Here is a 13,112-nt window from a genome sequence, read left to right as displayed (position 1 = left end):
CAACAACACTCGGAAGAGCGGGGGTCGGGGGGCGGCGGGAGGGACGGGCGGTGAAGCGCTGCGCGGAGGGTTTGGGGGATGCACAGCGAGGAGGTACGGAGGAACGGAGTGGAGGACTGGAGACACACGGGGAGCGGAAGGGAGTGGAGGAACTGGGGGATGCATGCCCGGAGGAATGAAACGGAGGTACGAAACGGAAGAACGGAGACACACGGGGGGCAGAACGGTGTAGAGGAACAGAGACACGCGGGGGGCGGAAGGGAGTGGAGGAACTGGGGGGATGCACGTCTGGAGGAACGAAACGGAGGAATGAAACGGAGGAACGAAACTGAAGAACGGAGACACACGGGGGGCGGAATGGAGTGGAGGAACGGAGACACGCGGGGGGGGGGGGCGGGGTGCGGAACGGAGTGGAGGAACTGAGACACGCGGGGAGGGGGTGAAGGAACGCCAGATGGCGATGATCGCATTCGGAGGAACAAGTGACGTACACACCGGAGGAACACATCAGAGACGTGGATATGCACGGTGCGGTTAGTGGCGGGGAAGATGAAGACGCACGGAGCGAGGAGACACACAATCCGGGCTCACGGATCAGTGCGACACTGAGTGAGGAGGGGAGTGAGGAGGGGGGCGGGAGGGGGGGGCGGTCGTACGGTGGAGAGCGGAGGTCCCAGCTGAGCGGGAGCCGGGCTGTGGGTTGCGAGCACCGCGCGGAACTCCCCCGCACATCCCGTCTGGAGCACAGAGAAGGAGAGCTCCTCCGGGAGGGATGCCGGGGCGAGGTCTGAGGACGGATCGGTGCGGAGCACACAACGCGCAGATCAATGCAGAGATCGCTCAAAGTGCAGATGAATGCAATGCGCAGATATCAATTTATGGATCGGTGGAAATCTCAATGTTTTGGTCAATGCAATGTGCAATGCAGAGATCGATCAATGGACATCCCAATGTCGTGATGAGAGGGTCAGAAGGAGACAGAGAGACACACAAAGGGGAAGAGACAGAGGGAGACAGACAGAGAGACACAGACACACAGAGACAAACGCAGAGACAGGCACAGAGAGAGACACACAGAGAGAGAAACACACAGAGAGACACACACAGAGACACACAGAGAGATAGACACACAGAGAGAGAACAGAGACAGACACACACAGAGAGACAGACACAGAGAGACACACAGAGACACAGAGAGAGATACAGACAGAGACACACACAGAGACAGACACAGAGAGACACAGACACACAGGCAGACACACAGAGAGACACAGACAGAGAGAGAGACACACACAAAGAGACAGAGACACACACAGACAGAGAGACACACACAGACACAGACAGACACACACAGACAGACACATAGAGAGACACACAGAGAGAGACACACAGACAGACACACACAGACAGACACATAGAGAGACACACAGAGAGAGACACACAGACAGACACACAGAGAGACACAGACAGACATACAGAGATACACACAGAGAGACACAGACAGACACACAGACAGACACAGAGAGACACACACAGAGAGACACACACAGACAGACACACACAGAGACACAGAGAGACACACACAGACAGACACACACAGCTACACAGACAGACACACACAGAGACAGAGAGACACACACAGACAGACACACACAGACAGACACACACAGAGACAGAGAGACACACAGACAGACACACACAGACAGAGACACACACAGACAGAGACACACACAGACACACACACACAGAGAGACAGAGACACACACACACAGACAGACACACAGAGACAGAGACACACACAGACAGACACACACAGAGACAGAGAGACACACACAGACACACACACACAGACAGACACACACAGAGACAGAGAGACACACACAGACAGACACACACAGAGACAGAGAGACACACACAGACAGACACACACAGAGAGACAGAGACACACACACACAGACAGACACACAGAGACAGAGACACACACAGACAGACACACACAGAGACAGAGAGACACACACAGACACACACACACAGACAGACACACACAGAGACAGAGAGACACACACAGACAGACACACACAGAGAGACAGACACACACACACAGACACAAAGAGACAGAGACACACACAGACACACACACACACAGAGACAGAGACACACACAGACAGACACACACAGAGACAGAGAGACACACACAGACAGACACACACAGAGACAGAGAGACACACACAGACAGACACACAGAGACAGAGACACCGACCGAGACGTCGCTCCTCCACGCTCTTCAGCTCCGCTGCTGCGGTGGCGGCCATGGCTCCGCCTCCTCCGCGTGTTCACGGCGCCGCGACCTCTCACCCGGAAGCTCGCGACCTCGTCGCACTCTGACCCCGGAAGCTCTTTGCGTGACGTCATCCGCTCGGAGCGCCCCCGGGACGAGCGGCGTTTCATGGGCAGTGCGCTCTGGCGTGACGTCACGAGGCGGTGGTTTCAACTAAAGATTTTTAAACGGGAAAACTAAGAATTTTTTATACTTAATAATTTTTAAAAAGTTTGAACTAGGCTTTTTTTGTTACTGTTTAATTTTGTAAAAGTTAAAACTAAGTAATTTTTTTTACTTAACATTTTTTTATTATTTGGGTCTTTCGGTAAATCCGTGGCTTTAGCGAAAGACCCAAAGAATATGAATTCCTGCAGCCACGAAAGCTTGAAGTAAATTTTTTAAAAGTTAAAACTAACATTTTTTAAATAAAAATATTTTAAAGTTAAACTATTAAAAACATTTTACTAAACAATTTTTTTTAATACACATTTTTTAAAGTTAAAACTAAGAAAAACATTTAACGAAACAATGATTGTTTTCTTTTTATTATTTTATTATATCTCTTCTACGTGACTTTACCGAAAGAACCAAGAATATGAATCCCTGCAGTCATGAAAGCTTTAAATCGAAATTTTCTAAAAGTTTAAACTAAACATTTTTTTGTTAAACTAAACAATACATTTTTTAACTCAACAATTTTCTTACTGAACGATTTTGAAACGTTAAAACTAAGCTTTTTTTACTAAACAATTTTTTTAAGTTTAACTAAACATTTTTTTAAAAACTAAACCATTTTTTACTGAACGATTTTGAAACGTTAAAACTAAGCTTTTTTTACTAAACATTTTTTTTAAGTTTAACTAAACATTTTTTTAAAAACTAAACCATTTTTTACTGAACGATTTGTAAACGTTAAAACTCAGCATTTTTTTCAGTGATTTTTTTGTAAAAGCTTACACTGAACATTTATTTAAACAAATATTTTTTTTTACTGAACGACTTTGAAACGTTAAAACTAAGCAATGATTTTTACTGAACTCTTATTTGAAAGTTTAAACAATTTTTTTTATTAAACAACTTTTTTGCTGAACGATTTTTAAACATTAAAACTAAGAAAATATTTTAAACGAAACAACTATTTTTAAGTTCAACTAAACTTTTGTTTCGGTAAAGAACCAAAAAGTATGGATTCCTGCAGTCATGAAAGCTTCAAATCAAGATTAAACTTTTTTTAACTAAACAATTTTTTTTAAAATAAAAACGAAACTATTTTAAACTCAATTATTTTTGTAACCAACCTATATATTAAAAGTTATAACTTATTTTTTTAAACTATGCAACTTTTTTTCACTGAACTATTTTTATTTTACCAGGTATGGCCCCACAAAGCTGTGTAGCGCTTTTTCAGAAGCGACCTGGCCACAGCTGATCGCTCAACGAAAGTGGCTTCTTGTGTGGACATTCATAGCAGCAGCCAAATGCTCTAAACGCGTGACGTTGATTCTAAATGTGGAGGGAAAACCGGGAGGACCCAGAGAAAAATCAACACGACCACGGGGAGAGAAACAGAGAGAGACACCACAAACTCCAAATATAAAGCAGCAGGCGTCAGAGTCGGGATCGAACCCACGACCTCCTGCACACTAGTTAACATCTCCTAGCCACCGTGATGATGATGATGAGAGAGAGAGACACACAAATTCCAAATATACAGCAGCAGGCGTCAGGGTCGGAATCGAACCCACGACCTCCTGTGTACCAGGCGAGGTAGTTAACATCTTCTAGTCACCGTGATGATGATGAGAGAGACACGCAAACTCCAAATATACAGCAGCAGGCGTCAGGGTCGGAATCGAACCCACGACCTCCTGTATACCAGGCGAGGTAGTTAACATCTAGCCACCGTGATGATGGGAGAGCGCGCTTCTTTAGGGGCCATCCATTGAGTACGTACGCATGGAGGGGGAGGGGAGGGATTAACTCAAATGCGTAGCTTGCGTATGGGGGGTCTACGGACAATGTACGCATAGGAAACGGGGGGGGGGGGGTTGAAGCCTCGATAATAATTCGTCTACATTGGCCTTCAAATTAGTTAGATAGTCCGGCGGTGGACTATCTGTTTGCTTAAACACCTTAATATTATTAATCCTTGATCGTTTCTTCGTGGATTAAATATCGACCGTTCTATAGGATTCGGGTGGGGGGGGTTCGTTAAGCGTACGTACACAGGTTGGGGGGAGGGGGGCGGTGTAAAAAGTTCGCGTGTGTACAGGGAGGGGGAGAGGGGTCCAAATTTTGACGGATTATTGTGTACCTATTGAATTGATGGCCCCTTAAGATGAATGGTGCAAAAAATGGAGAATCATTTGCCCCGGATGACCGAACCGAGATGGACGCGTGGTTTGAATGAACTAACGCGGACACCAGCAACATTTATTTTCTTACATTTATTTACCAGAATCTTTTTTCTATACTGGCGAGCTATGATATTGAATGCCCGCTCGCTCGCCCGCCCTGGAAACGATCTGACACCAAAACGATCAGCAAGGCAGCGGACTCCTCGGAAAAGTCGTGGGGGGCAGGCCAGGTGTGCCTTGCCCCCCCCCCCCCACCTTGTGGCCGCAGCTACGAGTTGTAGGCCCCCCCTTGACAAACCACCGTGAGATGTGTTTTCAACAACAGCGTAAGAAAGACGAAGAATCAATTTTATAAAAAATATATATATTATTTTTTATTCAATTTAAAAAAATGATTGTATTTTTTCTTGGTTCTTTCGGTAAAGTCACGTAGAATGGAAATAATAAAATAATACAAATAAAACATAATAAAATAATTCTCACGACGTTTCGGCCACAACGCAAGTAGCCGTCCTCAGATGGAGAACAGGTCTGTCGAGGAGACAGAGTCTGAAGAAAGAAACAAGAGGATGAATCCCTGCAGTCACTAAAGCTTTAAATCGAAATTTAATGATTGTATTGTTCTAATTATATCTATCTACGTGACTTTACCGAAAGACCCAAAGAATATGAATTCCTGCAGTCACGAAAGCCTGAAGTCAAGATTTACGAACGCACAACATTATTTAGAAACGCGGTTTGAATTTATGTTGCCGTGATAATGCTTCGTGATGTGTATTCTTAGGTTTTTTCGGTAAAGTCACGTAGGTAAAACATTAAAATTAATAAGAGTAAAATAAAATAAAAATCACGACGTTTCGGAGGCAACACAAGTCTCCGTCATCAGGTGTGTTGCCTCCGAAACGTCGTGATTTTTATTTTATTTAACTTTTATTAATTTTAACGTTTTACCTACGTGACTTTACCGAAAAAAACCTAAGAATATGAATCCTTGCAGTCACGAAAGCTTCAAATCTAGAACTTCGTGATGTGATTTGGGCAATTTATGAGCCGCGACATACACGTAGCCTCGCTCACAACCGTGCGACACAAATCAAATATTGGTGGGGGTACCACCTGACCGAGCCGATAACCTCCTCGTCACTTCGCCACTGGTGCCAATGGGTTGAGTGAGATGGCTGACGGATGCACCACCACCACCACCTGCCAGCCACGCTGGTCACGCCACTGCATTTGCAACCCGAGTTCAGTTCAGTTCATCTCTGCGTCCGGGTCTCTTCCCGTGTCCTCCTGCCAGCCAGCGGAGCCTTTCCACACTTCACGTGGCAGCCTCAATGTGCACCCAGCCTGGCACATTGGTGGCGAATGGCGATTGTTGTTGTTGTGGGTATGTGAGTGCGTTCGCATGGGCAGTGCCAGCTCTGAATTTTTCTAGAAGTGGAGCGGTTTCATCATTTACACCAGGGGTGGAGAACGTAGGCCGTGTGAGGCCCGCGAAATCATTTGGGTCTGGCCCTGCCAAGGCAACCGCAGGCGGGACTCGAAATTCAATAAATCTAGGAGCAAATCTGGAAAAGCAGTTGCGAGTAGCAACATCATCAATACCAGCGAACATCACACACGCCTCACCAAAGAGAAGCAGTTCCAGCCCATCACATTAGGGGCGAGTTAATTAAATGTTTGACCAAATATAACAGGCTAATTTTTAAGTTGGTAATTTTGTATGGCCCGCGAATGATGTTATAAAAATCCAAACGGCCCTTGGCAGAAAAAAGGTTCCCCCACCTCTGATTTACACGATGGTTCGGCGTGGGCTATAGATTCCATCTGCAATGTACACAATACACAAATTCATCACTTGTAAATAGAGCAAATGCTACAGCAGGGCAAGCTTATTTTACTAATCAAATGTATTGATGTCATTTCGATTTAAAGCTTTCGTGACTGCATGGATTCATCTTATTGGTTCTTTCGGTAAAGTCACGTAGAAGGGAAGTAATATAATAATAAAAATAAAACATAATAAAATAATTCTCACGACGTTTCGGCCACAACGCAAGAAACCAGGTCTGTTGAGGCCTCGACAGACCTGGCTTCACCTGAGGACGGCTACTTGCGTTGTGGCCGAAACGTCGTGAGAATTATTTTATTATGTTTTATTTTCATTATTTTATTACTTCCCTTCCACGTGACTTTACCGAAAGAACCAAGAAGATGTATTGATGTCGGTTGGAAATTCCCTCTGTCATGTCACGGGGGAGGGCTTTCCGCTACGGTCGTTGATGGCACGATACATTGAGCAGTAGTTTCCTCCACCGCAATGTACACGTTCGCTGGCTACGTTGATCATGAGTGCCAGCGAGGATGAAACCGGTGCAGAGTATATCACTGCATCACTGCACAGCTGAAATCGAGTACAAAACCAACATGTAATGTGTCGGTTCATTGGTGAGTGGGCTGAGATCACCAACTCGCTAATGTTGAGTTCTCACTCTAAACACAACTCAATGTGTGTGTGTGTATGGGTGTCTATGTTAATCGGTAGGTCTCTTTGCAAGTCCGTGGGTTTCTAGGTTGATGAGTCTCCAAGTGAGTCTTTGCTTTCCTGCATGAATCGATGTCCACGTTATTTCAGAGTAAGCATCTCACCAGGTGCTGTATCTACGCTTCGACCTGTGGGCCATCCAGTGACGACCTGGGCAAGGAACTTTAGATGACTGCGATACGATAATTCTAGATTTGAAGCTTTCGTGACTGCAAGGATTCATATTCTTAGGTTTTTTCGATAAAGTCACGTAGGTAAAAAATTAAAATTAATAAAAATAAAATAAAGATCACGAAACGTCGTGATTTTTATTTTACTTTTATCACGAAACGTCGTGATTTTTATTTTATTTTACTTTTATTAATTTTAATTTTTTACCTACGTGACTTTACCGAAAAAAACCTAAGCATATGACTGACTGCGATAGACTTTGAAAACACACAGACCAATGTAGCGCCCATGGTCGCAGGTTACCATTATGTAGGTCAAAGGTGCACACGTCAGCATCGATATCGTACATCTGTGGCTCCATTTGATCAAAATGAGTCATTAGTCCCCTCTGCAATATTACTCAAGTGCTGTGACTGACGGTGTGATGTTTCGATTTAAAGCTTTCGTGACTGCAGGGATTCATCTTCTTGGTTCTTTCAGTAAAGTCACGGTCTGTCGACCTGTTCTTCGCCTGAGGACGGCTGCTTGCATTGTGGCCGAAACGTCGTGAGAATTATTTTATTATGTTTTATTTTTATTATGTCCCTTCTACGTGACTTTACCGAAAGAACCAAGAAGAGTGTGATGTTTGTTATTTAGAAAGTAATATTGGAAGCACTTTGTTGGGTCTGCTGCGCCTTCTTACCTATTAACGTCAATCAAATAAAATAAAAAAACATTTCGATTTAAAGCTTTCGTGACTGCAGGGATTCATCTTCTTGGTTCTTTCGGTAAAGTCACGTAGAAGGGAAGTAATAAAATAATAAAAATAAAACATAATAAAATAATATAATATTATTATATTATATATTATTATATTATTTTATTATGTTTTATTTATTATTATATTATATATTATTATATTATTGTATTATGTTTTATTTTTATTATTTTATTACTTCCCTTCTACGTGACTTTACCGAGAGAACCAAGAAGATAAAAAACATTAATATTTTCTGAATCGCTGTAAGGAGGCCTTCTTCGCAAGCAGTGCCAGTCGTGTTTTTACATTCGACCATACTTCACCAAGGCAGTCAGTGCGGGTTGCTGATTGGCGGGGCCCAATTTGGGCAGGACCGATTCAGATATCACTTGCCACTGATGTTAGCCGTGGGTTTGGAAATAAGAGGCAAGATTTGGTGTTCACAGCGCAGCGGTGAAGTAACCACCGCGTCACCGTTCCACCGCAAAGCTTTCTTTGCGCGCAAAGATAAAACGATATCTCGAAGGCTTTCATTCACGCCTCGTGCAGGATGTCGATAATCTCACGGCGGGGTCGGATCAAGCACCGACTCGTACGTTCAGAAGAGGAAAGCGAGCGTGGGCATAGGAAAGCGTCGAGGATGTAATCCGTAGCGGGAGATTGTGACGGGTTTCGCTCATGGGGGAGCATTGCGTGCAGCCTGGCGATTTGGAACACGCGCGTGGTCGGATGGAGGAGGGCAGGTTAACGGAGACGAATCGACAGGCATTTGAGTTTTTTCAAGATTAGTTCAATTAACCGCGTGAGAACTCGAGTGGTCAGCATAGTCTCAATCTCGATTTGAAGTTTTCGTGACTGCAGGGATCCATACTCCTTGGTTCTTTCGGTAAAGTCACGTAGGTAGAAAGTAAAATGACATTATTTTATTCTTTCGGTAAAGTCACGTAGGTATAAAATAAAATAAATAATTTTTTACCTACTGTGACGTTACCGAAAGAATCAACTAATATTACGTTTAATTTTTAAAATAAATAATAAAAATAAAACGTTAAATAATTTATTTTATTTTATACCTACGTGACTTTACCGAAAGAATAAAATAATTTATTTTATTTTATACCTACGTGACTTTACCGAAATAACCAAACAGCATAATTTCATTTGCAAGAGAGACGTTGGGGGGGAGAGGGGGGGTCAGTCTACCAGTAAGTGGTAGGGGGGGCCGATGATTGCTGGTGTGTGTGAGATCCCAATTCAGTGATTTGCGATGTAAACTATACTAAACTAAACGATTTTTATTTCGATGTATGCATTCGTGACTGCAGGGATTCATCTTCTTGGTTCTTCCGGTAAAGTCACGTAGAAGGGAAATAATGAAATAATAAAAATAAAACGTAATATTACGTTTTATTTTTAAAATAAAATAATAAAAATAAAACATAATATTACGTAAAGTCACGTAGAAGGGAAATAATAAGAAGGGAAATAATAAAATAATAAAAATTAAACTGAATATTACGTTTTATTTTAAAAATAAAATAATAAAAATAAAACGTAATATTACGTTTAATTTTTTAAATAAAATAATACAAATAAAACGTAATATTATGTTTTATTTTAAAAATAAAATTTCCCTTCTACGTGACTTTACCGAAAGAACCAAGAAAATGAACGATTTTTATGTTACCAGGTAAGGCCCACTGAGCTATGTAGCTCTTCTTCAGAAGCAACCTGGCCACGAATGATAGTGCAACGAAGTGGCTTATCACGTAGACATTTACAGCGGTCAAGTAAGCTAAACGCACGTTGATTTAAAATTTGGAGGAAAAAACCACGGAGAGAGAGACAAATCCACGCGACCACGGAGAGAAAGAGACATGCAAACTCCTGTACACCAGGCGAGGTAGTTAATATCTCTTAGCCACCGTGATGATGATGAGAGAGAGAGAGAGACGCAGACTCCAATTATACAGCAGGCGTCAGGGTCAGGATCGAATCCACGACCTCCTCTATACCAGGCGAGGTAGTTAACATTTCCTAGCCACCGTGATGATGATGAGAAAGAGAGAGACATGCAAACTCCAAATATACAGCAGGCTTCAGGGTCGGGATCGAACCTATGCCCTCCTGCATATCAGGCGAGGAAGTTACTGTGGTGCCCCTTATGTCTTTTTTTTAATGTGCAGAGTTGGATGCTGACGCCGGGCTACTGGACATCTATGAAAAGTAGCTTAAAAGGTCACTGGATTCCTCCCGTATAAATAAATAATTCTTATTCTGACAATGTGATGGCCTTATTCTTACGAATTAATGGCCGCGAGTGAAGCAGACAGCGCGGAGTGTACTTCGGGTTTTTTCTTTTTTACGGTTATTACAGACACAAGCGCAGTAATAATCAGGGCGGCCACTGCGTTCCAAACCGTGAACTTCTGCAGCATGCTGCGAACGCACTCCGTCTGGGCCTTGCCAAGCACCCGGAGCGGCACTCAAGATGCTGGAGTGCGTGTCGGTTGTGTAACAATGGTTGCATAAAATACGTCACAATTCTATGGGAACCTCATTTGCCAGTAAAAATATGATAATTGTTTTTTTACCCTTCTATCTGGCAACAAAACTGACACCTTTTTACAAGGAGTCATGTTTGCATAGACCGCAATACCTGCAGTCATAATACAAACAAAAGAACATAACTCTGATAATGTGCACTGTCCTTGAAGTTGTTTGGTCCACACCCGAGACAGCTTTCCTTATAGACTAGGCCAATCAACTTCAAGGACAGTGCACATTATCAGAGTTATGTTCTTTTGTTTGTATTATGACTGCAGGTATTGCGGTCTATGCAAACATGACTCCTTGTAAAAAGGTGTCAGTTTTGTTGCCAGATAGAAGGGTAAAAAACCAATTATCATACGTCACAATTGTTTTTTTATGGATGACTGGGCCGGGTATGCAACAGCTACATGGCAGACGCAAGGAAGTGATGTCATGGAATGATGGGGTCAACAGTGTGAGTGTGGGTGAATCACGTAACACACACATTTCCACTTTTCCAAAAAAAAAAATCTTAGTCGGAAACTTAAATGTATGTCAAAGGGTATGCATTACGTAAAGGTGTACGTGATATATCAACATGCCATGACATACTGATCAGACACGCGGTGAGGATAATGGAACAACAGTGTGAGAAGTGTGCAACGTATGTGGAAGAGGTCCGTGCTTGAAATCCTACCGAGAAAGAGGAGGGGAGCACGTGGTTTAAATCAAGCATACGCACTTGAATGCAAATCATATCTAAAGTTATCAGCAGGCTTGGGCAGGACATGCTGTGACGAGGGTGCGGATAGGTGGATGACGCAAATGACGGAACGCCGGACAAAGTTTCAGGTTTATTTGTTTGACCAGGTGAGAAAAATTTCGATTTAAAGCTTTCGTGACTGCAGGGATTCATCTTCTTGGTTCTTTCGGTGAAGTCACGTAGAAGGGAAATACTAAAATAATAAAAATAAAACAATAAAATTTCGATTTAAAGCTTTCGTGACTGCAGGGATTCATCTTCTTGGTTCTTTCGGTAAAGTCACGTAGAAGGGAAGTAATAAAATAATAAAAATAAAACATAATAAAATTTCGATTTAAAGCTTTCGTGACTGCAGGGATTCATCTTCTTGGTTCTTTCGGTAAAGTCACGTAGAAGGGAAATAATAAAATAATAAAAATAAATCATAATAAAATTTCGATTTAAAGCTTTCGTGACTGCAGGGATTCATCTTCTTGGTTCTTTCGGTGAAGTCACGTAGAAGGGAAATACTAAAATAATAAAAATAAAACAATAAAATTTCGATTTAAAGCTTTCGTGACTGCAGGGATTCATCTTCTTGGTTCTTTCGGTAAAGTCACGTAGAAGGGAAGTAATAAAATAATAAAAATAAAACATAATAAAATTTCGATTTAAAGCTTTCGTGACTGCAGGGATTCATCTTCTTGGTTCTTTCGGTAAAGTCACGTAGAAGGGAAATAATAAAATAATAAAAATAAATCATAATAAAATTTCGATTTAAAGCTTTCGTGACTGCAGGGATTCATCTTCTTGGTTCTTTCGGTAAAGTCACGTAGAAGGGAAATAATGAAATAATAAAAATAAAACAATCAAATACAATTCTCACGACGGCTGCTTGCGTTGTGGCCGAAACGTCGTGAGAATTGTATTTTATTATGTTTAATTTTTATTATTTTATTATTTCCCTTCTACGTGACTTTACCGAAAGAACCAAGAAGACAGGTGAGAGAACTCGAAGAGACGAGGATGGAGTAGTCTCACTTTTGCAAGACTTTACCTGGGTCACACAAACGGCAAAACAACTAATTACATTGAAAGGAGGGAGAAATCGGTGCACACAAGTAACAGCGTAACAAAACCACGAGCAAAAAAACAACAAAGGAATTGCAAAATGACTCCTAAAACATAAATCAATGTTACACAAAAAACATACAAACTCCACACACTCACAAAACGAGGACAGAGAGACCCCGAAAGCCTTCACCTGACTATTGGGTAGCCTCCGAAACGTCGTGATTTTTATTTTATTTTATTTTTTATCTTATTTTACTTTTATTAATTTTGCTTTTTCTTACCTACGTGACTTTACCGAAAAAACCTAAGAATATGAATACTTGCAGTCACGAAAGCTTCAAATCTAGAATTATTGGGTGCAAGTGCTGTTAGCGAGCACCTATGAAGGCAGGCACAGCACACGAGGGCGTTGATGGCCAGCACTGTGCCCGGCCGCCTTTGCCTCACCACAGTGTTGATGTTTCACTACGCACCACACCAGCTGATCATTTATGTCTGAATCGACCTAGGGGAGGCACGACACCGGGTTCAGATTCTCCCTGAGCACGAATCGACCGGCTTCCTAACGCAGTGCGCAAATGAGCACGTTGGGCTACGTGGGGTGCGAAAAAATTAACCCGTAAAAACTA

At 42.4% G+C, this 13,112-nt stretch overlaps 1 protein-coding gene across 1 annotated transcript in view; it reads right to left on the bottom strand.

The window, feature by feature from the left end:
* LOC133354608 (superkiller complex protein 2-like) overlaps positions 1-2,381 on the bottom strand; it is a 31,850-nt gene extending 29,469 nt beyond the window's left edge. Inside the window, exons 1-2 of the mRNA XM_061571588.1 lie at positions 2,261-2,381; positions 657-787 (exon numbers count right to left, since the gene is read on the bottom strand). Coding sequence (XP_061427572.1) covers positions 657-787; positions 2,261-2,312 — 183 coding nt within the window. The 5' untranslated portion in view covers positions 2,313-2,381. The remainder of the gene's footprint in view (positions 1-656; positions 788-2,260) is intronic.
* Between the last annotated feature and the right edge of the window lie 10,731 nt (positions 2,382-13,112).

This window comes from Lethenteron reissneri, chromosome 48 (assembly GCF_015708825.2).
Source record: "Lethenteron reissneri isolate LAM-NWPU_2019-01 chromosome 48, ASM1570882v1, whole genome shotgun sequence".
Classification (NCBI taxonomy): Eukaryota; Metazoa; Chordata; class Hyperoartia; order Petromyzontiformes; family Petromyzontidae; genus Lethenteron; species Lethenteron reissneri.
This window is presented reverse-complemented; position numbering and strand designations above follow the sequence as displayed.